At 41.7% G+C, this 26,505-nt stretch overlaps 1 protein-coding gene across 2 annotated transcripts in view; it reads right to left on the bottom strand.

Moving 5' to 3' along the window:
* The window catches only part of gkup (glucuronokinase with putative uridyl pyrophosphorylase), a 79,184-nt gene extending 53,737 nt beyond the window's left edge, over positions 1-25,447 (bottom strand). For both annotated transcript variants that reach the window (XM_073030010.1, XM_073030011.1), the window contains exons 1-8: positions 25,271-25,447; positions 16,361-16,467; positions 15,181-15,225; positions 13,785-13,938; positions 13,630-13,701; positions 11,263-11,351; positions 5,549-5,705; positions 2,248-2,325 (exon numbers count right to left, since the gene is read on the bottom strand). In XM_073030010.1, the coding sequence (XP_072886111.1) occupies positions 2,248-2,325; positions 5,549-5,705; positions 11,263-11,351; positions 13,630-13,701; positions 13,785-13,938; positions 15,181-15,225; positions 16,361-16,467; positions 25,271-25,327 (759 nt within the window). In that variant the 5' untranslated portion in view covers positions 25,328-25,447. The remainder of the gene's footprint in view (positions 1-2,247; positions 2,326-5,548; positions 5,706-11,262; positions 11,352-13,629; positions 13,702-13,784; positions 13,939-15,180; positions 15,226-16,360; positions 16,468-25,270) is intronic.
* Positions 25,448-26,505: the final 1,058 nt, after the last annotated feature.

Here is a 26,505-nt window from a genome sequence, read left to right as displayed (position 1 = left end):
CCATCTATAAATTTGCTGACGATACAACCATTGTTGGTAGAATCTCAGGTGGTGATGAGAAAGCGTACAGGAGCAACATATGCCAACTAGTGGAGTAGTGTCACAGCAACAACCTGGCACTCAACGTCAGTAAGACGAAAGAGCTGATTGTGGACTTCCGGAAGGGTAAGACAAAGGAACACATATCAATCCTCAGAGGGATCAGAAGTAGAGACAGTGAGTAGTTTCAAGTTCCTGGATGTCAAGATCTCTGAGGATCTAACCTAGTCCCAACATATCGATGCAGCTACAAAGAAGGCAAGACAGCAACTATAACTCATTAGAAGTTTAAAGAGATTTGGTATGTCAACAAAAACTTCCACAGATGTACCGTGGAGAGCATTCTGACAGGCTGTATCTTTGTCTGGTATGGAGGGGCTACTGCACAGGATTAAAAGAAGCTGCAGAGGGTCATAAATTTAGTTGGCTCCACTTGGGTACTAGCCTACAAAATACCCAGGACATCTTCAAAGAGCGGTGTCTCAGAAAAGCAGCACCCAGGGCATGCCCTTTTCTCACTGTCACCATCAGGTAGGAGGTACAGAAGCCTAAAGGCACACACTCAGTGATTCAGGAACAGCTTCTTCCCCTGCGCCATCCAATTCCTAAATGGACATTACACCCTTGAACACTACCTCACTTTTTAAAATGTATAGTATTTCTGCTTTTGCATGATTTTTAATCTATTCAATATACATATACTATAATTTATTTACTTATTTATTTTTCTTTCTAGATTATGTATTGCATAGAATGGCTGCTGCTAAGTTAACAAATTTCACAACACATGCCAATGATTCCTCCCTTCCTTCCACCACCGATGCTCACTGCCTACAGTCTTCCCCATCTACAAACTACCCCACATTTATTTGCTTAGGCCACTCAGACATCACTTTCCAAACCAGCAACAATGACAGACAATAGCTTCAACAAAAATGGAATGTTCTCCTCTGAGACTCATGCCATCTTGTCTTGGAAACATATCATTGCCCATTAACAGTCAATCATCATTTCTGTATCCAAACCATGGAACATCCTCCCCAGAACCAATAATGGGGGGGGGGGGGGGGGTACCTTCACTAGAAAGACTACAATCGTTCAAGGACGTGATTCACCATCATTGTCTCAAGAGCAATTAGAGATGAGTAATAAATGCTAGCCTTAAATGTGAAGCCTAGGTCCCAAAAAAAAACAAAACTTTAAAATATTCAAGCTCGTGTTTCTAGATCAATGAATGATAATGCTGGATTGTACTTTACCACAGCTTAAGACCTCAGTGCTGAAGTCTGCCTGTGCACCAGTTTCACTCTTCCACATTCAGCAAAAATAATTGCCCTCCCAAATTTTGCAAAATTAAGGAATCCTGCTGTCAAGAAAATATTTCTCACTCCCATATTTGGAACCTTACTTTGTAATAAATGTGTCCAAGGTTCTCAACATACCATGTGATAAATAGGTCTTTGACTACAGAACATCGTGTTGCTACACTGACGGGTCTTGTCAGGACAAGGTAATTATTTGCAAAGTTCTGCCTCAGACTTGCATGTTAAGAGCTGCCAGAAACTTAGGGCAACAACAGTTTAGCAAAACATCCCGACGTTTACAGGGCTCTTGTCAGATAAAAATCTAACATCTAACCACGTAGTTGTTTGTTTAGGTGGCTCAAAACTGACTCAAGGAACTAGCTTTCAGAAAAATGTTAAAGAGGCAAACTGCTCCAGGAGGGAGCACCAGGATTTAGGACTTGGGACATTAGAGCCAATGGAATTTGGAGACGCAGATTGGTCATTGGGATGTTGAGTTCAAGGTGGTTACAGAGATCAAAATGGTTTGGGTTATAAAAGATATTTTAAAATAGAGATTACTAATGTATAAGGTTATTCAGTCCAAAATTCTCCTCTTTTTTGCATCATCCACTACAATCATACAGTTGTGCCTACAAAACTATCACTGGTCATTTCCATTAAACAATAGCATCAGCTCATTATACCCTGTCTCTGAAAACAGCATGCTGGATGCTATTGACAAGGATGAATTGCTAGCCATTAATCTCCCCAAGTCTAATTCTGTGTTCCCTGAACATTCCACCTGCATGTTTGATCTCATGGCTAAAGTTAGGAGCAGAGAAAGGGAAACTGTGGGACAGAGTACATTGCTATAAGTGGCAGCAATCCACACCCAAAAGCAGAGTTTGTTGTCGAATCTTACCACTTGACCGATGAGCTGGAATCCTGTTGGCAACTTCATTCCAAATACTGGGATATTTGCCTTGTTGATGAGCCATTCCTGAAATGAAAATAAGGTTTCAATCATCACAAAGAGTCATAAAGCAATACAATATGTATACACAGGGCCTTCGGCCTACTGAATCCATACAGTCTACATTGTCCACCCAGCAAGTCCCAATTCCCAGCATTCTCCCCATATCCCTAAGGAAATAGTTTTGTTCTTTGTAAGTACGCAAAGGAACTCAAAATCCTGTAACAAAATAGCTCACATCCGTTTTTTCCTTTTATCATTCTCATTGTCTCCTCTTATGATCTAAGGGCCACACAGGGACTTCGCCGTACACAGCAGCAAAACAAGTACCTCAGAGGGAAATACACTCAGATCTAAATTTTAAAAATGATCAAAAATTCAAGCCCCATCTCACAAAATTTAGGGAGACATACAGGAAAACTGTACCACTGGAGTAGTCATCTTTCTGTAAAAGACATTTAGATAGGACATGTTCCCTCCCAATTCAACACATTAGGTTCTGTTAGTGGTTTTTTCCTCTGTGCTGATATAACCAATTAACATTCATTTGCTTTTGCACTTTTTAAAATATATATTCTTAATTTAATTTATAGTAATTTTTTATGTATTACACTGTACTATTACCATAAAACAACAAATTTTATGATAAAAGTCAGTGAGAATAACGTTCTGCTGTTTTTCCTGACGAAGGGTCTCGGCCCGAAATGTCGACAGCGCTTCTCCCTATAGATGCTGCCTGGCCTGCTGTGTTCCACCAGCATTTTTTGGGTGTTCTGCTGTTTTTGGAACTTTGGATAAATTGTCCAAAACATCTGCAAAAAAACAACCACAGTATTTGGGCGAATATAGATCTTTCTGTTACTCCTCTTAAAAGAGTTAACAGAAAATGCAGAATGCAAGATATTATCAAAGCACATTCTCTGACTGGGCCTGGCATGATTTAAAGCAAACCAGCCTGTTCCTAACCACCTGAACCACTATTCAAGATCAAATTTCAAGAAAACCATCTGACTGATCTGGTAAATCCTGACAAAGCCCAATTGTTTTTGTTTATTATGTCCGAGTTTCATGAGTGCAGGGATTTAAGACAGCAGTATAAGATTACATTGGGGCATGCTCTTTCCCTACTATTTACAATTTTGTAATTTTTTTTAATTGAAGTTCATCATCAAACAAACATTTCCATAAGATGTATTTCAGACATTGTACCTATATATCATATAATCATATATATCACAAATCTCCACAAAGTATTTATCTGAGGTATACACTCATAGAAAAGAGTGGAAAGAAAAAACAAGCAAAAGGAAAGAACTATGTACACGTAGGGAGTGATCTTTCTTTTTTAAACAACAGATTCATTGATTTGTGAGAATAAAATCAGGCCTATGAGGCATTATGTAGTTAAACCATTTTTCCCAGTATGAATCAAATTGTTCCAAATTGGATAAAATTCTCTTACGTTTGATTGGATTTAATAGCCCATTGACATTAAAAGAAATGAATTCTACATTGCCCTTAGCCATCTGTATTTATCTGTCAACGTACCATTTAAATTAGAATAAAACTTAATCGATCTACTCCCTGAACAAATAAGAAACAAGAAACGCAAATAACAACAAAATTGGCAACGAACGTGTCATTCCAAGGCTGAGGTCTCTAGTAGATGACCCTGCGTTGAGCTAGAGGAAATGTCTAGCTGTGGGGGATAACTCCTCCTACTTGAGTGGAGGGCCCCCAATGCAGTATTCATAAAAGTCAGTGAACAAATCCATTACACAGAAAAGATTTCCCTGTGTACTCCTCCTAAACATACACACACACACACACACACACGCTTTTGTCTACCTCACCCATCAGCTTTTCAAAAAGCAATAAAGTTTAAGCTTCTCTCTATACCCACTACCCCACCCTTCTTCCAATTTGGCTTAGTTGTCTGACAATTGAAGTCTGCACCTAATCAATAGCAGAGTGTCATAGAGATATAGAACAACTGATCCTTTGATCTGCTAAGCCCACATGGACCATCAAGTATCCATTTATTTTACATCAAACTTGTCCCAAATCATTTTGCTCTTCCCACATTCCCATCAACTACCCTCCCTCAAGATCCTACCACTCAACTACACAAAAAGGCTACCTAGTAGTGGCCAATACCAAATCCATGAAGTTACAGGAACAAGGTGGAAACTCCATGTAGACAGCACTGGACTTGAGCTGGATCACTAAGGCTGAAAACAGCATCTACTGAATATTTGCTGCTCCATTGTCATGTCCCATGTTTGCTGAAATGCCTGAAGTACTTTTGGCAGTCTCTTTTTTAGAATCTTTATTTATTAAGATACAGCACAGAACAGGTCCTTCCGTCTCTTTGAGCCACGCCGCCTGATTTAACTCTAGCCGAATCACGGGACAATTTACAATGACCTAGCAACTGGCATGCCTTTGGACTATGGGAGGAAACCGGAGCACCCATAGGAAACCCACCCAGTCACCAGGAGAATGTACAAACTCCTTACAGACTGCAGCAGGAATTGAACCCAAGTCACCTGTACTGTAAAGCGTTGTGCTAACCACTATGCTACTGTGCTGCCCTATGGCCTTAATGTCTTTAATCCTTCTGCCTTCAGAGAAAATAATTGTGTAATCTGTCCGTGAACTCCCTGTCGGTTGCCATCATACGCTCCAGTATTTGTTTTACTTTTAAGTTCTCCTGCGTGAAAGCCAACAGCTGTCCGTCGTTTTAAGTTTTTCTAGTCTATAACTACACAAACGCGCACTTTTATGGCGAGATTCGACACCAAACATGTCGCTTGTTTTCGGTAGATGTGTCCTGTGCATGCGCAGGAGGAGGAGATTCGCTGAAATCTCCATTTCAGTGTGGATAGAGATATTTTCAAAAACGCATAGTATGGATGCCTATCATTTTTACGTGAAACCGGCATTTTCAAAATTATCTGGTCTAGTGTGGATGTAGCCTCCCAGCACAATTGTTAGGAAACTGCAAGAAATTATCACCTCATCACAGGACTCCAATACCTGTCATAACTGAAGTTCAGTATTTTCACCTCCACACAAGTGGCACTCAAAAATGTTCCGACCCTTCTTTCAGGGAGTTTTGGCTCATTGTCCTGCTTAATACACTTTCAAAATTTAACATTGAGTATTAGCAGAACAATTCCTTTATTGCATATAGCATTCTTGCTGTACTGACAGACTTTGGAATCTAAAAATAGAAAGGTTTTCTCACCATGTACTTCCCAAGACCTCGATCCTTCACCTGTGGATACTGAATTAAATATTCTCCGAGAGTGGGCAGAGTCTGTTTCTGGAAACAATAAAAAACCACACTGGCGAGCCTTGATGCTGTGGTATCTGTGGATGGTTTCTCATAAAACTTGGTGATTCTGAAAGCAGAGAATCCCAAGCGTTTTAGTACAAATGGACTTGCTATTAAATCTGTACACATAGGAAACTGAAGCAGGAATAAACTACTGACCAGTGGGTGTGTGTGGGGGTGTGGGTGCGGGGGTGGGTGCGCACTCGCACACATCTTTTGCTACTAGTGCACAAAGGAATTTAAACTATGCACAAAAGGTTGTCACCCTTTACCTCGTTGTGAAATATACTTAATATGCCAATCATATTTCATTTTCTAGTTTCTGATGTGGACAGTGTTGACAAGGTAGAGTTTGCAATGATTTGTCTACAGATTTTAGAACTGGCTTATCGAGACTTTTTAAATTGAAGAAATTATTGATTCACTATGTCAAATTCCAAAGAAACAAAGGGCGTGAAGCACAAAAGAACTGCTCGTTCATTTAAAGCGGAATAGCTTAATGAAACAGTAGAAACTGCTCCACTGAAAGCTCATGAGGTCAGGAACGTGCAGCTATGAGAAATATTTATGTACAATACAAAAACTGGTGTGACCTGTGTGTGTTTGTCACGATGCAAAAGTTGCTGGGGAATTTGCAAGTGGGAAGAAGAGAAGTGATATTTGCAAACTTGACTCTTTAAAGCATCATTTAGCAAGCAATTCACATATGGACACTGTGCAAAAGCTCTGATGAGAAAACCCTTATTACCCACTACAGGCCTGCTACTTGTGTTTTATGAGTGCAGATGAGTGAGAGCAAAAGTGATCAAACCCAGAGGAGATCAAAGTTCTCATTGACAGTGTTTTGCTAGCTGATAAAATGAATACCTCTATATATAAAATTCAGTGTGCACATGTGTTGTCATTGGGCACAAAAAATGCACAGCACAAGATTTTTGTGCACCCTGGTCATTACAAGTTAGAGGGAACATTGCTACGGACTCAGATGCCCATTCCACCACTCAATAACATCACATGGTAAAACATTTTACATCAGGCCTTCTTTTCTGCACTTATCCCATGTGTCTCGATTCTCTTACTACAAAAATATCTATCAACTTCTGTCTTGAATATGTACGGTGAATAGGCTCCAACAGCACAATTAGCTAGAGAATTCCAAAAAATCATTCCTGAAGAATTTCTTCCCACCTCAGTACTGAATGGCTAACTTTTAACTTTGAGTTTGTAACACCCATTTCTAGACATCCCAGCCAGAAACATTATCCCTGCCTGTCCCCTGCCAAGATTCATGAGAATTTCTTTGATCTTTCACTGAGATCACCTCATTTAAATCCCATTGATATTGGCCCAATTTGCTGAATTTCCTCCGAATCAAACCACTACATGGAGATGAATGCACAAGGTCATTGCACTCCCCCAGTACAGTCAGTAACTCTTGAAGTGTTGAGTCCTGCATTCAAATCCTTCTGTAAATTGCTGCCTTAATTACTTGATGGACCTGCAAGTCAACTTTAATAATTTACATATGAAGTCACCCAATACACATCAACACCATTCAATCTCTCACCATTTACAAAATATTTCACCTTTCTACTGTTCTCATACCAAAATAGATAACCTCTATTTCGTCCTGGCAAAGGGTCTCGGCCCGAAACGTCGACAGTGCTTCTCCCTATAGATGCTGCCTGGCCTGCTGTGTTCCACCAGCATTTTGTGTGTGTTGCTTGAATTTCCAGCATCTGCAGATTTCCTCATTTCCTCCATTTCTCCTCAGTATATTCCATCTGCCATATTGTTACTCATTTAACTTAGTCTATCAACATCGCTAAAGCATTTCTGTATTCTCCTCACAACCAGCTCTGGCATCTGGTTTTGTGTATTGATCTTTATGGCACCACTAGTCATAGTCTCCCAACTAAAATATGTTCCTTTTATTCATCCTCCATTAAATCATACTCTAAAACATGTTCTTGGTTAATAGCCTCATATGTGCATCTTTTCAAACATCAGCTGAAAGTAAAATACTCCATATCCACTGATGCCCTCTTATCTAACTAGAACCTTCAATTTGTCAAACACACTTTTTCTGTTTAATAAATCGATGCTGTCTCTATCCAAGCCTTTTATTATTTTCCCAGTATCCTTCAGCTATTTCCTTGGTAATTAATTCAAGCATTTTACCATTGTTCCCCATTTTCTCTCACCTGTCCTTCTTACACTTGCACTTTAAATTAATATCAATTGCATTTGTATCAATAAGTTCAGAGTGGATTTCAACCAGTGATAAAAAAGCTGCAAAGTCTTTTTAGGACATATTTTGAATTTAGATCCATAATTTTCTGGAAAGTCCAAATCCAGAAGCAATCATGGTAACTTTGGACAGCTGCTTTACAAAAGCATTAAAACGTTCTCAAGAAATCTCAGTCTATAAAGGAGCCAATGCCTCTATTTATGTCTTGCAGGTAACAGTTCTACACTGAAATGGACAATTATGAATTCCATGTATTTCTCCAGATTGTATCCTGCTCTGCCCAACAAACATTAAAAAGGACGTTAAAGATAGAGATTTACAGGAATTATATCAATGTGCAAGACTCAACCAAAATACCTGAAATCATCCCAACTTGCAGTATACTTTTCAACCCGCTTGAAGTGGCAGCTTCACAAAAGCAAGCATGCATAAATAGATAATTTACAGAACGGAACAGTCACAGACAATGTTACAAAATGAAGAATAAACTAGATAATATGGGACTAAACATTCCATTTCTGTCAGACCTTATAAATTGCACGTCTGCTTATCAGTAATGAGGCACTTTGAGCTGGATACTGAAAAGGTCACAGAATACCAAAGCCATTGTTCTGGCTCAGAGGCAGTGAACAGGGAGTCTGGTTAGCATCACGATATGATCCAGAGCTGTCTATCATCCATTCATAAGATGGCTAAACTATTCCCCCTGTACCTTATCAGGCATGTGATCAATTGTTAATATTATTGGTTTGCAGAAGAACTGAAAATATGAGCAAAATACACAAAATGCTGGAGAAACTCACCAACTCACCCAGCTGGGGTGGGGGTGGGGGAAGAATAAACAGTTGACGTTTCAGGCTAAGACTCTTCATCAGGTGATGAAGTCCTGATGAAGAGTCTTGGCTTGAAACATTGACTGTTTATTCCCCTCCATCAATGCTGCCTGACCTGCTGAGGTCCTTTAGCACTTTGTGTGTATTGCTCAAGATTTCCAGCATCTGCAGAATCTCTTGTGCCTATGCACAATTCTGAAATCTTCCATTTGTCCTGTGGAGATATCATGCAAAATTTTTTGTGACTCTTTTCACTGGATATTATATCTACAGTACATGGATAATAAACGCCTGGTGCTTGAAACACACCCAAGTCCCCTGTGATTCTTTAATCACTTGTTTTCACTGACAACCCCATGTTTGCTGATCTACATAAGCCCTCGGGCCAGTAATCATCCATTTAAAGAGCCTTACTTTATAATCCCATTTGCTATTTGCCTCTCCTATTCGCCATAATCTTAGCTCCTCTGAGATTTTGCAATCCTCCTTTTCTTCTAACAGATCTATTCACTCAGTTACTGATAACCAAGCATTCAACCTGGGCTCTGGTTCTGGCATTTTCTCCCCAAGATTTCACCCCTCAAGTTCTCTGCTTTTATTCTCCAAATCTACCTCTTCCACTAAGGATTCAATTATCCAACCTCTTATCTCCTTTCAAGGTTCATTGATGATTTTTCTTATAAATGTACAATATTTCAGAATAAAAAGAAGTGTTGTTACTACAAAAACTGGAAAAGCTAGAATTGTTTTCTTTTACAGATTTACAAAGGTGTTGCCAAGAGTCAAGTGACTGAGTTATAGCAGGAGGTTGAGCAGACTGGACTATAGAACCATAGAACATTACAGCACAGAAACAGGCCTTTTGGCCCTTCTTGGCTGTGCAGAACCATTTTTCTGCCTAGTCCCACTGACCTGCACTTAGACCATATCCCTCCATACCCCTCTCATCCATGTACCTGTCCAAGTTTTTCTTAAATGTTAAAAGTGAGCCTGCATTCACCACTTCAACTGGCAGCTCATTCCACACTCCCACTACTCTGTGTGAAGAAGCTCCCCCTAATGCTCCCTTTAAACTTTTCCCTTTTCACCCTTAACCCATGTCCTCTGTTTTTTTTTTCTCCTCTAGCCTCAGTGCAATACCTCACACTTGTCTGCATTAAACTCCATCTGCCATTTGTCAGCCCATTTTTCCAGCTGGTCCAGATCCCTCTGCAAGCTTTGAAAACCTCCCTCACTGTCCACTACACCGCCAATCTTTGCATCATCAGCAAATTTGCTGATCCAATTTACCACATTATCATCCAGATCATTGATATAGATGACAAATAACAATGGACCCAGCACTGATACCTGTGGCACACCACTAGTCACAGGCCTCCACTCAGAGAAGCAATCCTCCACTACCACTCTCTGGCTTCTTCCATTGAGCCAATGTCTAATCCAATTTACTACCTCACCATGTATACCTAACGACTGAATCTTCCTAATTAACCTCCTATGCGGACCTTGTCAAAGGCCTTACTGAAGTCCATGTATACAACATCCACTGCCTTCCCTTCATCCACCTTCCTGGTAACTTCCTCGAAAAACTCGAATAGATTTGTTAAACATGACCTACCATGCACAAAGCCATATTGACTCTCCCTAATAAGTCCCTGTCTATCCAAATACTTGTAGATCTTATCTCTTGGTACCCCTTCCAATAACTTACCTACTACTGACATCAAACTTACCGGCCTATAATTTCCCAGATTACTTTTAGAGCCTTTTTTAAACAACGGAACAACATGAGCTATCCTCCAATCTTTAATCACTGGGGAATGAGGGGTGATCATACAGAGGTGTATAAAATCACTCAAAACCAATTGAATTGTTTAAAATCATGAGGGGCATAGATTGTGTGAATGTGCATAGTCTTATTCCCAGAGATGGGGAATCAAGAACTAAAGGACATATGTTCATGGTGGAGGTGAAGGAGGCAACCTTTCCACGTGGACAGTGATCAGTACACGGAATGAGTTGCCAGGTGAAGTGGTTGAGCCAAATACATTAATGACATTTAGAACAGACTTGGGCAGGAAAGGTTTAAAGGGCTATGGGCCGAATACAGAACAAATAGGAGCAACTTAGATATGCATCTTAGTCAGCATGGACCAGGGGGTTGAACAGTCTGCTTCCTGCCATATGACTCTAAAAATTCAAAAAGGTGAATGATTATGTTAGAATAAATAAGAAGAAATGGTGGTCAGTGGCCGAGAATTATTCTTCAAGATAATTAGCAAAACGATTAAAGACAGAGAGAGGCATTTCTATTATGCAAGGAATTGCTGTGATCTGCAACATTACCTGCACAGGCTGAGGCAGCAGGTGCAAAATTGACTTGAAGGAGAAAAACAGGTCTGGCACATGGAAGTAGTCATTACTGCCTTTCGAAACACAAAACATGGATGGGCAGATTGGATGCTTTGATTCTGCACATTTTGATGATTATTTGATTCACAGTAAATAACTCGCCCTTTCCAATCAGTGACCTACAGTACCTGTGTGTATGGGGGCACACCTCAACTATCCCCCTGGATTCAGTCTTCTCGCCTTCTTCCATCTCGTAGTAAATGGCCAGCTCACCTTTCTGTCAGCCAACACAGAAGCATAGTAGTCACCATTGGCAAGTCAAGCTGATTAGATACACTGCTTGCAAATTCATTCTACCCCTACAGCCCTTTCCATTATCTACAAAGCACATCAGCAGTACGATGCCATAGTTTCCATTTTCCTTGAAAAGTGCAGCTGCAAATGGCACGCTAGTGTAGTGGCTCACGTAACACTATTACAACCATTGGGATTCAATTCCGTTGCTGTCTGTAAGGAGCTTGTACGTTCTTCCCGTGACCATATGGGTTTTCTCCAGATGCTCCACTTTCTTCCCACATTTCATCGACATGTGGGTTAGGGTTAGTAAGTTGGGGGCATGCAACGTTGGCGTCAGAAGTGTGGAAACACTTGTGCTGCCCCTAGCCCATATTTGGACTGTGTAAATGACACATTTTACTGCTTGCTTCAATGAACATGTGCCAAACAATGACAATCTTTATCTAACAATTCTCAAACTGCTCAGCATCATACAGAACTAAGGGGCAGTGCAGTAGAATTGAGCTGGTGTCACTTGAGCGGTGAGGCAGCATCTCGTGGAGCAGCTCCCTCGGCTGTCAAGAAAGGCGGGTTTCAAGTCTGAACTCCTGTACTGTTTGGTGCATCCTCCCGCAACCACAAGAACTAACTGGGCTTTCTCCAAGCGTTCCTGGTTTCCCCCCATAAATTGTCCCCAGAGTGTAAATAGTAGAATATGGGGGGGGGGGGGCAAATTGATGGGAACAGGGGGAGAAGAAAATGGGTTAGGGTAGCAATTATACAAAATTGGCTGCTTAATGGTTGACTCAGAAGCTGAAGGCCTTGCTGTCTGTGAGAAAGCAGCTCACTGGTTTAATACCCTGCTCACCATTCTAAACCCCGAAGGTCAAACCTATGATCGGTGTCCTGGGGTGAAGTCTGAAACTGGAGGCCCAATATCTGCAAATCTGGCATCCGGGGATAAGGACTGAAGACCCGTAAACAGGCCTGTCCTGTGGTTGGAGGCCTTTCTGAATGTTTGACTGGGTGGGAAGGACAGGAAAGGGGCTTATTTTGCTGCTCTATTTGCTTGTGCTGCTGTGCTGAACATTGCGTGCATACTATGTTGGCGCTGGAACGTGTGGCGACATTTGCGCGCTGTCTCCAGGCACATCCTCGGGTGTGCTGGTTGTTAATGCAATCGATGGATTTCACTGTGTTTTGATGTACACGTGATAAATAAATCTGAATGCAAATCTGGAGATCATTTACAAAATACAATGCAGTTACTCACCAGAGTTACACCAAAACTTGAAACCTCAACCCCCAAAGGAAGCACATAAACAGAAACACCACCACCTCTGATTCCCCTCCAATTTGCCTTCATTGTTGCTGGCTCCAAATCCTGGAACTCTCTCCTCTACAGCACTGTGGGAGTACCTTTGCCAGAAATACTGCAGTGGTTGAAGGCAGCTCTCCAATACCTTCTCAAGGACAATTTCAAGTTCTCAAGTAGCAGAAACTTGTAAAATTAGTCTACTCTATCATGGGTACCAGCCCCTGTAGTATCTAAGACATCTTCAAGGAGCGGTGCCTTTGGAAGGCAGCGTCCATCATTGAGGATTCCCACCACCCAGGACATGCCCTCTTCACATTGTAGGAGGTACAGAAGACTGAAGGCACACACACAGTGATTCAGGAACAGCTTCTTTCCCTTTGCCATCCAATTCCTAAATGGACATTGAACCAATGAACACTACCTCACTACTTTTATTTTTTGTTATTTTGCACTACTTATTTTAACTATTTAATAGACACAGGTACACTTAATGTAACTCAGTTTTTTTTTCTCTACATTTATTGACTATGTATTGCATTGTACTGCTGCCATAAAGTTAACACACTTCACGACATATGCTGGCGATATTAAACCGGATTCTGATAATTAGCAATGAGCAATACATACTGACAGGTCCCAAATAATTTTGTTTTTGGGAAGTCCTTTCAGGCAACTACAGGTTCTCCCCAGTGTATGGGTTTCATTCTTGTGAGCTCTTTTGTAACTCAAACAACTCACAAGTCAGAAGTGCGACTGCAAGCTAAGTTCTCATACGGTACATGATGCCCACAGCACTGCAGCACGTGGCAAATCTATCCCAAACACTTGCTTGTACATAATTCATGGTTTGTAAGAACATGAAACTAAACTTCCAACACTTTTCCCTAAGATTCCTTATGTAAACAGGACTTTTTGGACCAATTAAACATGTGAAAACAAGGAACTGAAGTTCCCACCTGACCTTAAACTTGAAGAACTTGAGGACCTCAGCGATATCAAAGTTCAGATCTTCACACAGCATATCCCCAGCAATCTGGAAATACAAATCTTGTGATATTAGAATATTTCTAGCATGCATGCACAGCCTCGAAGTGTCATCATCTAAGGAAGACGTACCACCATGACATCATCACTGAACTTCTTGCTACTGACCACCAGCTCAAAGTCAGCCACAGCACCCAACTGTGTTTCATTGGTAGTTGAACCATCATTAATAATGTTTTCTGTTGGGAAGTCATTGGCAGTTGCCCATCGCTCATAGTACTTGTATCTGAAAGTGAAAAAGCGCAAATTAAATCCAAAGTTGCGGAGTGGATATATTTCAGCTTCATTCGATACTTAAGCTTACTTAAGCCCATCAGCCCTACTGGCTGCCGACAGAAGCTCGCCAGATCCTTTCTCTCCCAGGAGTGAGCTCTTTGGAGCTTCTGGGTTTTTAAACAGGATGGGGCTGCTAGCCCCAGGCCCAACCCTCCTCCTTTCACAGCCGGGCTTGGGACCACCCATGGCAGAGTTTTGTATTACAATGTACCATATCAAACCTTCCCATTAATTTAATCTGCCAAAAACTCACCCATTCTTGAGTTATTCTGTGTTAAATCTACTCACTGCCTTAATTGGATTCCAGCTTGTAAGATGTTTCTGTGTCTTTTATTTGACGTCTATTTTCCCTACATGATAAATCAGGCTGGCTGTCTCTTGGTGAGTAACTCTGTCTCTGTCCCTTGCCCCGTCACCATCTACAAACCATAAAAGTGATGGAATAGCCCCACTTGTGTGGATGAAGCTTCAAGAATTCAGTTAAGAAATTTGACACTGATCTGAACAAGGTAGTAACCGTGGTAAGTAACTATGATTACACATCTGCACAATGCACTGTGGTAACAGGGCTGAATTTTTTTCCAGTCACACATTACAAATCCATGACTTGAAGAGGGAAAAATGACATGAGAATGCAACCTTCTCTCACTGACATTCCCTCACTCTCCCTGGGTTAAAAGTTGGAAATTCCTGTCCTCAGTGCTTTTTTAATTCCTTCACCACTGGGACTGCAATGCTTCCAGCAGGCAAATCAACACTCTCTTAATGGCACGTAGAAATGGACTGGAAAGGGTGATTCTGCAACATTCCATGAAATACTGTACAATACCCTCAGTTAAACTTCTAGCTGGTAACTCACTCCCATGTCTGACAACCTACAGCTTCCCTCTGACTAGATTCCAGCATGCAATTCACTTTTTTTTGCTCAACCAGTACATATTCTGAAAAATGCAAAATGGATCCCAGCCATTTACTTGTCCTGCCTTAGACATTTACATCTTATTCATTTTGAGCCCCACCCTCACTCTTTCCCTGCTGAAATTTAGCTGAAACCATTCATCTTCCATTTTCCTCTCTCTGCAGATGCTACCTGGCTCTGATACTTTCCAAAGCTTCCTTCCTTTGCATTTACAGCAGACAGCATTTGACTTTACTTCACCCATAATCTGAGCAACCAAACAAACACACTCACTTGTCCGCATTTGTGACGAGGTAGACTTGACTGAAGAGGTTACGCCTGCAAACAGAACAGAGGAAATACGTATATATGCAAAGTAAAACCACGGTGAAGTTATATAGAAAAAAGAACGCTGTCTTAGAAACTTTCACAGCCTCAAACATCAGAAGTGCTTAATATACTTTTTGAAAAGTGTTGTAGTGTGGAAAACGTGGCTGCTAGCTTCTACAGATCAAGATCCAATTTAAACAACAGGGTACATGATTTAATGATGTAATTTGAAGCATATGCACGGGTCATGACATCAGGGAGCATTCTTGTCCAAAATAGTATCATGGGGTTTCTTTTTGCTCTCATCTCATCTGAAAATTGCCATTGAGAACACAGCATTTCTCCTGTCTTGCACTGGAGTTCCTGCCCAAATTTTCCACTCGAATCTCTGGCAGGCCGTCAAAATCCACACTCGAGTCAGAGGCAAGAGAGGTAGCCACTCAGCTTGAACAAAGATGAAAGAGAGCCAATTAAACACTCCTACAACCCAAATCCTAGCATTACTGTGGCACAAAGGGAGCCCTTCCTGACCACTGGCTTCCAGTAGTGGCCTTCAATTAATCTCAGAGTTTAGGAAATTATTCTTTTGTCAAGTGCCTTCCCTTATTAACAAACTGATGGATTCAGTTTTCACCACCTCAACAGGCAATGGAAAGCTAAGTATTTTCACTCAGTACTTTCCTCCCTCCTTTGTAATTTTCACCTAAAACTTTAAATCTATGAACCCTGGCTCGCATCACATCGTCTTCAATAAAATCTTACAAATTTCCCTGATGTCAAACACTCTTCAGATCTCAGTTCCTACACAAGCATATTCAATCAGCAATACACACAAAATGCTGCAGCAACTCAGCAAGCCAGGCAGCAACTATGGAAAAGAGTAAAGAGTTGACATTTTGGGATGAGACCTTTCCTCAGGACTCAGTTGAATCGGTAATTGAATGATTTAATGAGAACAGCTTACCTCATCTCCTCAGTGCACATCCAGTGGTCATGCCTCACCTCCTCACTATCCACTGCTTTCAAACCATCTCCTAGATTTGCTTATTCTTAGACAAATAACACATTCTGACCAGAAACATATTTGAAGTTAATACAACTGTAGCTCTTCCAAGCAGAGGAACAATAACAAAAATCCACTCACATATTAACAACTTCCCACCAGAAATCCAAGATCTTCTTCCCACCAACTCCAGGTAACAAAGCCTTTGGAATTCCCTCCAAATGGGAATATAGGCCGGTTGCTTCATTCTGGATAGAAAATACAAATAATGTCACAACAGCCTAAATAGCATGTGATCTCTGTTCCTGGTATGTATGAAAGCAGAGATATTAACCAGTAAGTCAGCAATGGAACCACTCTTGGTGAAGACCAGCATCAAACAAGGTTGCATCGTTAAGAAAATTGGCAGGACAATCTTTCTTGCTGCAATGTTGTTTCTTACTTCTAACAAACCATCCGTAGTTAGTCTTACAGTGATGACACTTTCAGAACCCAGATTACCCAAATTTATGTGGTCAAGCTGCAGTTTACAGGTGACACTTAAATTTGCAATCATCAGAAGGGGAGGGCCAAGATATTGTCAACACTTTCATTGAACTAACTGAGGGGATGGGCCATCGATCCAATATCCACAAAACAAGGGACCTCCACCAACTCACTGTGCTGCAGATTCAGACTTATTTACCACACGTGCTTCAAAACGTATAGTGAAATATGTCATTTGCATTAACAACCAACACAGGATGTGCTGGGGGCAGCCTGCAAGTGACGCCACACATTCTGATGCCAGCACGGCATGCCCACAATGTTCAGCTGAACAACAACAGCAAAACAGCCCCTTTTCCTCCTACCCCCCCATTCACACACAGACAGGCCTCCAGCCGCAGGTCAAGATGGCTCAGAATCTTCAACAGACTTGCAGGCATCAGGCCTCTGACTTCTGCACACACCGACTCAGGGGATTTGACCATCAAGCCTGTTAGGCCAAAAGGGTAGTGAATCCAGCCAGTTAGGCAGAAAGATGCAAATTCCCCTTATCTGTTTCAAAACTTTGTTTATTAGGACAGAACAGAACAAGCATTAAAATACTCTACACGTGCACAGGCCCCCGTCGTGCACGTCAAAGACCACAGTGGTGAAGACATTCAACTCACACAAAGATTAACTCTTTACAATGCAGGACCTGAACTTACAGTACCCTCAGAAAATAAAGAGTATGGTGAGACACTGAAAAACATAGCCCATTTATGATATTTTGGGAGCCACCTTTCAGTGCAGACATCAGTGATGAAACATCATAGCCCTCAACAAGCCAGTACTGCTTTTGATCAAATGAGTTTAAAAAGTATTTAAAGACAAGACTTGAAACCTTGTACAAGATGAAAGGTCTCCCAGGCAGCAGTAATTCCTGTCCTCCTGTATGCTCCTAGACTAACTACAGCAGACATCTCATGGCACTGGAAAAATACCACTAATACCATCTCTGAAAAGTCCTCCAAAGTCACTGGAAGAACAAGCTGGCCGATGTCAGCTCCCAAGCCTTCAGCGCTGAAGCCAGAATTACACTATAAGCTACATCACTTATATTGATCCTGGACTCCTGACATAGACATTCTATTCTAAACTCTGTCTTGGGAAAGATTACTGGGTTGACCAAGGAAAGGCTTTGAGTATGTCCTCTAAGTCCCACTGAAAGGGAATCTCTGATCCATGACTGTTCAAAGTGGAGAACAGCTGATTTTGACAGCCTCCAGTCCATGCTTCAGGAACACATACAGGTCATGGATAAATGGAAGGAGCTGACTACCTCACAAACCTCCTATCAGTCACTGTCTGTCCCATCTGTGAATGAGTTTATATATCATAGTCATAGAAGGGTACAGCATAGAAAAGCACCTTCAGGCCACCGAGTCCACACCAACCATGAACTACTCACACACTTATCCTACATTAATCCTTTTTTGTATTTCTTCTACATTTTCGAATCTCCTGCCAGATTCAACTGCTCACCTACACAGTAGGGGCAATTTACCTATGGCTCCATAAGGTTGTTATAGCCAGGGATAGTAATGGGGACAAGCTCCCACTACCTATTAAATGCTCCCAATGACGTGCATCTCAAATAGCCTCTGACAACCATGTCCAGCTCCTGGCCTTCACGTGTGGCTTAACTACTAAGCACAGCAGAACTGTTTCTACTGACAAGGGAAGGGGCAAAGGTGAGTTGCTGACACCTTAAAAACAGTTGTTTCAAGCAGATGGGGCTTGTCAGCTATGGTGGGCAGCTCATCTAGAAGGAAAAACTGTGATCTCAAACCCCCACTGTCTTGCAGCTATACCCACTCAAAGGGAAGGCTTTGGGAGTAAACCCCGAGGGGAAAATCCGGAGCTGGAGTCCTTAAGGCAGTCTTACATTGAGTTCAATGCTGACTGGCATCTCCTGCGACACTGCTGATACCAAACTGTATCGGCCTCTGCCGTTCCTTTGGGTTCATCAGATGCATGGAGAGGGGGAGCTTGCTACATGGGCAATAGCTTGCTCTCCATATTGTACTGCTTTGGCTTGTGTACCACATAGACAGCTGGGATGCAGCATCCACATTCGACCCTGACCGACGGAGGCCTCACTCACTCACTTAACCGATCAACTGGCATGTCTTTGAGACATGGGAGGAAACCAGAACACCTGGAAAAAAATGTTGTCACAACAAGAATTTGCAAACTCCACACACACAGCATCCAAGGTCAAGCCTGAACAATGGTCTCTGGAGCTGGCAAGCTCTGGCTTCATGACAGTTCTCGTTCCCTATGCACCATCTTCTTCTAAGGCAGACCCACGACAATAAGTCACCCTTAACCCCGAGGTCCTCTGGTTGTCCAAGAACAAGAGCACCATGGTAGGTAGCAGATAGCACAATGTTATCATAGCTTGGACCTTTCCAGAGTTCAGAGTTCAATTATGGCACCATCTGCAAACAGTTTGAACATTCTCCCCTTGAACCACGTGGGTTTCCTCCAGGTACTCCAGTTTCCATCTACAGTCCAAAGATTAGTGACTGGTCATTGTAAATTGTCCTGTAGTCGGGTTAGGGTTGCTGGGTGGAGCGGCTCAATGGCCCGGAAAGGACTGTTCCATGATTTAACACTAAATAAAAATAAAATAAATTCAGGGAATGAGACTTCCATATTTAATGAAAAATCTTGAGTTTATATAGCACTTTTCAATCCTGAAGCACCTTAGATCCAACCAAGTACAGTTTGAAATGTCTCTGCTACAAATAACAAACATGATCAACGATTAGATAACCTGTTTAATGATGTAGTTTGAAGAACATAATAATTATTCTATTTAATCTTGTCAATATTTATCTTTCAATTAACAACACTAAAGATATCAGATTATCCAGTCAGCAGCTCATGGTTCTTTGAGGAAGCTCGCTGGATACAAATTGATTGTTACATTTCCCATACTATTTTAGAGACCGTAGAGCATGGTACATGGATATAAAGTACTTTGGAATGCCGAGGGTATAAAAGGCACAATGGAAATGCTAGTTATTTTCTCCCCACACCCCAGAAGATGTCCAGCACTTCCCACTTGCTTTTGGGACCAAACCATTTGTAGCTCACAGTCAAAGTTAAGTTTATTATCATATGCACAAGAACATGTAGGCACATGTGCAATGAGAAACTCTTGGAGGAGCATTACAGGCATGTAGCATCAGATACACCAATATGTCTCTGATTTGTTCCCAGTCCTACCTAGAAGGACTTCTACCTAGAAAAAGAAGAAAGCCCTTAACTCTGAGTGGAGTCATCGTGATGGCGTTTTTTTAGCAGGCTTTCTTATTTTTACGAGGCCGAGTTGCTAGCTGGACGCTCAACTCAGCGCGGATGGAAAGCGTGCAAGGGCGCCGGCTGGATTCCAACTCGGCAGCCTTCGCTCCGAAATCCAGCGCTGATGCCACTATGCCACTAGCTGGCCCCCACCTAGTACAAACTAATATTTTTACTGCAGATGAACAACCAAATGAAATTTCATAAATCAGTCTACAAATTCAAGGGAATTTTCCTAGTCAATAATTGCATCACTTGTCTTACTCAAAGTTCTTTCTTGTTCTATTCCAGCAGATTCTACTTTCATTCAGCAGATCATTGCTCCTTCTTGTTCACTCCCATATTCACTATTATCCAGAGCATGCCCTCTTCTCATTACTACAATCTGGGAGGAAGTACAGGACCTTGAAGACCCACATTCTACAATTCCAAAACAATTTCTACCCTCCACCAGCTGATTTCTGAACAGTCTATGAATCCAAGACTTATTTCAGGTTATTCCATTTTTGTGCATTATTTATTTTTGTGATTTATAGTAATTTTGTGTCCTTGTACTGCACTGCTGTCACAAAACAAATTTCATGTCATAAACACAAAAGATTCAGCAGTTGCTGGAAATACCAAGTAACACACAAAAAAATGCTGGAGGATCTCAACAGGTCAGGCAACATTTTTGGAGAGAAATAAATAGTTGCCATTTCAGGCCAAGACCCTTCATCAGGACTCATGTTAGCCAAGTCTATAATAATAAATTTGATTCTGATTTTAAACTTCTTCACCAAATTCTTTCTGATCTCTATAAACTCAATCAGTTGGCATTATTCTTCATGATGAGTCCTGGCAGATCAGGTCTCTCTGCTACCATTCACAGGAGGGGAAAACTGTTACAAGAGTAGCTGCAACATTGTAACTTTCACAATAACATAACCAAAAACGTGTGTCTGTGTTTCCAAGCCGCTTTTATCCTCTTGCAGTTACATCAGAATTAGAAAACCTGCAGTTTGCCAGCAATCACAACAGAAGCATGGAGTGTTTGAGCCTATAAAGGAGAGTTTTTCCAATCATTCCACAAATCTGTAACAAGTTTTGGATGCATGGCAGCAAATAGTTAAAGTACTTTCAAAAGGAATGATGCATTGTACTGATGTATTTAATTGTTACGCATTAAAGATGAAGTACAGGTTTTGTAATATTAGAGACTAACAGAATAATTGAAGGCAATACAAGCACTGCTAAATTTCAAACACGAGGAAATCTGCAGATGCTGGAAATTCAAACAACACACACAAAATGCTGGTGGAACACAGCAGGCCAGGCAGCGTCTATAGGGAGAAGTGCTGTCGACGTTTCAGGCCGAGACCCTTCGTCAGGACTAACTGTAAGGAAAGATAGTAAGAGATTTGAAAGTAGTGGGGGGAGGGGAAAATGCAAAATGATAGGAGAAGACCGGAAGGGGTGGGATGAAGCTAAGAGCTGGAAAGGTGATTGGCGATGTTCATGCTATCAGGTTGGAGGCTACCCAGCCAGTATATAAGGCGTTGTTCCTCCAACCTGAGTTTGGATTCATTTTGACAGTAGAGCAGGCCATGGATAGACATATCAGAATGAGAATGGGACGTGGAATTAAAATTAGTGGCCACTGGGAGATCCTGCTTTCTCTGGCGGACAGAGCGTAGGTGTTCAGCGAAACGGTCTCCCAGTCTGCGTCGGGTCTCACCAATATATAAAAGGCCACACCGGGAGCACCAGACGCAGTATACCACACCAGCTGACTCACAGGTGAAGTGTCACCTCACCTGGAAGGACTGTCTGAGGCCCTGAATGGTGGTGAGGGAGGAAGTGTAAGGGCAGGTGTAGCACTTGTTCCATTTACAAGGATAAGTGCCAGGAGGGAGATCGGTGGGAAGGGATGGGGGGGGACGAGTGGACAAGAGAATTGCGTAGGGAGCGATCCCTGCGGAAAGCAGAAAGAGGAGGGGACGGAAAGATGTGCTTGGTAGTGGGATCCCGTTGGAGGTGGCGGAAGTTACGGAGAATTATATGTTGGACCTGGAGGCTGGTGGGGTGGTAGGTGAGGACAAGGGGAACCCTATCCCGAGTGGGGTGGCGGGCGGATGGGGTGAGGGCAGATGTGCGGGAAATGGGAGAGATGCATTTGAGAGCAAGTTGATGGTGGAAGAAGGGAAGCCCCTTTGTTTAAAAAAGACATCTCCTTCGTCCTGGAATGAAAAGCCTCATCCTGAGAGCAGATACGGCGGAGACGGAGGAATTGTGAGAAGGGGATAGCATTTTTGCAAGAGACAGGGTGGGAAGAGGAATAGTCCAGGTAGCTGTGAGAGTCTGTAGGCTTATAGTAGATATCAATAGATAAGCCGTCTCCAGAGATGGAGACAAAAAGATCAAGAAAGGGGAGGGAGGTGTTGGAAATGGACCAGGTAAATTTGAGGGCAGGTTGAAAGTTGGAGGCAAAGTTAATGAAGTCAACGAGCTCAGCATGCGTGCAGGAGACAGCGCCAATGCAGTCGTCGATGTAGCGAAGGAAAAGAGGGGGACGGATACCCGTATAGACTTGGAACATGGACTGTTCCACAAAGCCAACAAAAAGGCAGGCATAACTGGGACCCATATGCGTGCCCATGGCTACACCCTTGGTTTGGAGGAAATGGGAGGAGCCAAAGGAGAAATTATTGAGAGTAAGAACTAATTCCGCTAGATGGAGGAGAGTGGTGGTAGAGGGGAATTGGTTAGGTCTGGAATCCAAAAAGAAGCGAAGAGCTTTGAGACCGTCCGGGTGGGGGATGGAGGTATATAGGGACTGGACGTCCATGGTGAAAATAAGGTGGTGGGGGCCAGGGAACTTAAAATCATTGAAAAAATTTGAAGCATGAGATGTGTCACGAACATAGGTGGGAAGAGATTGAACAAGGGGGATTGAACACTGCTAAATTTGAGAGGTTACAAAATGATTTTGAGGATTAAATGGTATGGTATATTGGATCTGACATTTCTAAATATAACTATTTCAGGGATGACCTTAAAGTGGGTACAGTTTATTATCTTAATATCCTTAGAGCTCAACAAAAATCTCACTTGCCACTTTAGTTCTACAACCAGTGCAGTAATGTGAAACGATTCCCGGCAGTCTGCTATATGAGAATGAGGAATACTTGAGAGAGTGAATCACATCACATGGGCAGATTCGAAATCTTAGGACAATTTTCAGTTTTTGGACCATTTGTGCAAAAGTAACAAGTATTTCTAGCATTTCCATATTTAACACTACTATGCTTTATACTTAAAAAAATTGACTTAATACTTCTCTCTTCATCCCCCACTGAACAAAGCACCCCAGCTCACACCAGCGTCCAGGACATAACACAAAGAAACCACTCCCCTGATTGGACAGCTCACATTCCAAAGCACCCGTTATCTCTAACCATAACCCAAACACTGCTTCTACAAAAAGACCATTACGTTAGGAGTGAAACCTTTCCCAGGGTGTTAACACTTGTTATCTGTCCAGTGAGTATTTTAGCAATTAGACCAAAGATTATTTACATAGGTTTCCTACACAACTATTTCAACATCAGTTATATAGGGAATAGCAATCTAGTTATACAGAACACACACACACAAAATGCTGGACAACTCAACAGGTCAGGCAGCATCTATGGAGGGAAATATATCGTCAATATTTTGGGCTGAGACCTTTTATTAGGACTGGCAGCCTGAAGTATCTTGGCCTGATACATCAACTGTTTATTCGTCTCTATAGAAGTTGCCTGTCCTGCTGAGATCCACCAGCATTTTGTGCATGTTATTCTGGTTTCCCAGCACTTGAAGTATCTCTATGTCTCCAATAATGTGGTAATTATAACATTTTTTCCCCATTTGAACCAATTTTACAAAAATATATGGTTCCAAAAGAGAAAATGGTGCCAGAAGCCGAGTCATGGATCTTACCTTATGGAGATGCAGAGAAATAGGAAGGAAATCATAAATAGTAAGGCCTCAGGGCTGAAGTCAGCATCTGAGTTAAAGACACAAGCAAGGCATAGACAATGACTCTTTTGGGGGATTGTACACTCACCTTTTGCTCCATCCTCAACTCTTTCCCTATAGCCCTCAAATCATTGCACCCTCCTCCAAGGCCACTATTCAGTTCCCTTTGAATTGGCAATTGGTAATTTATTTAGTATTGTCACAAGTACCAGGATACAGAGAAAAGTTGTTTTTTTTGTTGCAGGCCATCCAAACAGATTATTCCATACATATGTATGTGTGTGTGTGTATATATATATATATATATATATATATAAATAGGGGAAAAAACAAGAGAATGCAATTTATAATGAAAGTGCAGTGCAGGTGGACAAAAAAGTTGAACCTTAATTGCAATGAGTTCCAGTCAAAATAATTTTCTACCTAGATTTTTTCTTTTGTCCTATAGGTCTTTTACTGGTCACAGACGGAAGTTAGAACAGTCTTGTACATCATTAATGGACCAGATAGGGACACTGGTAAAGACTAATCTACACACGGTCTACATTTCAATCGTACCATTTGACAACAAAATATTTCCGGACGCCCTGAGCTCCTGGAAGGTGCTGGACAAAAGCAGTCTGCCTTTCCAAAGACATAAGCTACTAAACTGTACCGTAAACTGGATGCTATTAAACCTTCACCCGACAACACAGAACCTTTGTGCGGGCAAAGGGAATAAGTTTCACCATTTACTGTTTTGTTTACTTTGCAGCGATTCTGTTGAGAAATCTCTAGGTGTGGAAACTCAGATCCCTGTTACTTTGGACTTGGCCACAAATCCTACACATGATATTAGCGCAGCCATGTAATACCTTCCTGCGTTCGCAGCAACGTTATGCATTTATTTTACAGGGGGTTTCTTTTTAGAAAAAATATCCCAGAATCCCTAAATGTCGATGTTCTCGGTGAAGTCTGTACGTGGCAAGTGGCTTCTCAACCCTAAACATGGCAGGTTAATAAATATGCCACACAAAAGGCCGAGGAAGCGTAGACCAGGACGAGCGACAAGAGCAAATGCTCCAGCCCAGCGTGCGATTATCTCCAACACAGCCCTCAAAAACGAGCTAAAGTGCTCAGCACAAGTAGAGGGGTTACTCCGGAAACCTCGAGATGGGTTTTTTTTAGTGAATTTCAAAAACCAGTGCAATGTTCATAAAGCGAGTTATTCACCTTGATCTCGCTCTCCAGCAATGTCCCATGTCCAGCAACTAGAAGTACGCAGATCATTACGGCGGCGCCAACAACCGGCTACGTGGCGATTCAGTGAAATCATCCACAGCGTCCAACGAGCTTTTTGAACAAATCCACACACTATTAGATCGCCGCCCTTCATTGCATTGCGTCCTTACATCACAGCATACAGGCGGGGCCAAGGTAGGATCAGGAAAAAGTAATGGTACTATTGCTTTCCCGTTATAGTGTATGGTTTAGCATTATGTGTCTCCATAGGTCGGGGCAATAGAGTTTGAACTCTACCTCTTTCCTGAACGGAAGAAATGCTAGATTTTATAATAATGATTTTTTTAAAACTACAAATGCTTTAAGTTTAAAATTTTAAAAACTCGGAAAATTCAGGAAATTTCAGCAGGTTAAGCAGCATCTGTAGGAACAGAACCAGAGTTCGAAGCTGAAACATAGGCTGTTTCTTTTCCCACTTTGTGGCCTGACCTGCTGAGTATTTCCAGCATTTATGTGTTTATATTATATACGGCATGATCAGCTGCTAGGGTCTGCTCCTACCCACTAAATTTAACTCATGTGGAACTCTTTTACAACTTTTGCCCATGTTGAAAGTATGAGCACAAGTAGAAATGAGGAGCTCTGAGGAAACTAACTCCACGGCGCCCTTTAACAATGTTTTTTTATTTCCACAACTCTGAAGACCATGAGCTTGGAAAGCACTCCACATGCCCTCCTAGCCATAACCTGAAGTTGGTGCTCTTTTCCTTTGCAACTGTTGACTTTCATTGTTTGTTCTGATCCTGTCCTCTCCAGTTTACTGATTTGCTCTTTGATCAATTGCTCCAAACAATATCAAATACCTCTCTGCGTTCCACTAACCAGAAAGCCTTATTAATTTGTTTGTATACATGCAGTTTACCAAGATTTCCCTTTCACCGCTATTTGAGTACATTGCTTGTTACACATACATTACTTCTTATCCAGATGTGTTGTTTAGTCTCTCAAATATGTACAACGTAGTCCACCACTGTGTTCTACACTCTATTGCTGAACTCTTTATTTGAAAGTTCTTTTGTAGGAATTGTTGAGAACTTCCACACTGGACTTGACTTAATAGACATGAATCTGCCGTGCCAGAAATACAATCAGTAATTCTGATGGAGACTGTATTTAATTACTAGCTAACTAACACCTGGATTGAAGAGGAAACACAAATAGACATC

This window comes from Hemitrygon akajei, chromosome 26 (assembly GCF_048418815.1).
Source record: "Hemitrygon akajei chromosome 26, sHemAka1.3, whole genome shotgun sequence".
NCBI classification, from domain to species: Eukaryota; Metazoa; Chordata; class Chondrichthyes; order Myliobatiformes; family Dasyatidae; genus Hemitrygon; species Hemitrygon akajei.
The sequence above is the reverse complement of the archived record's forward strand: the minus strand, read 5'-3'. Positions and strand labels throughout refer to the sequence as shown.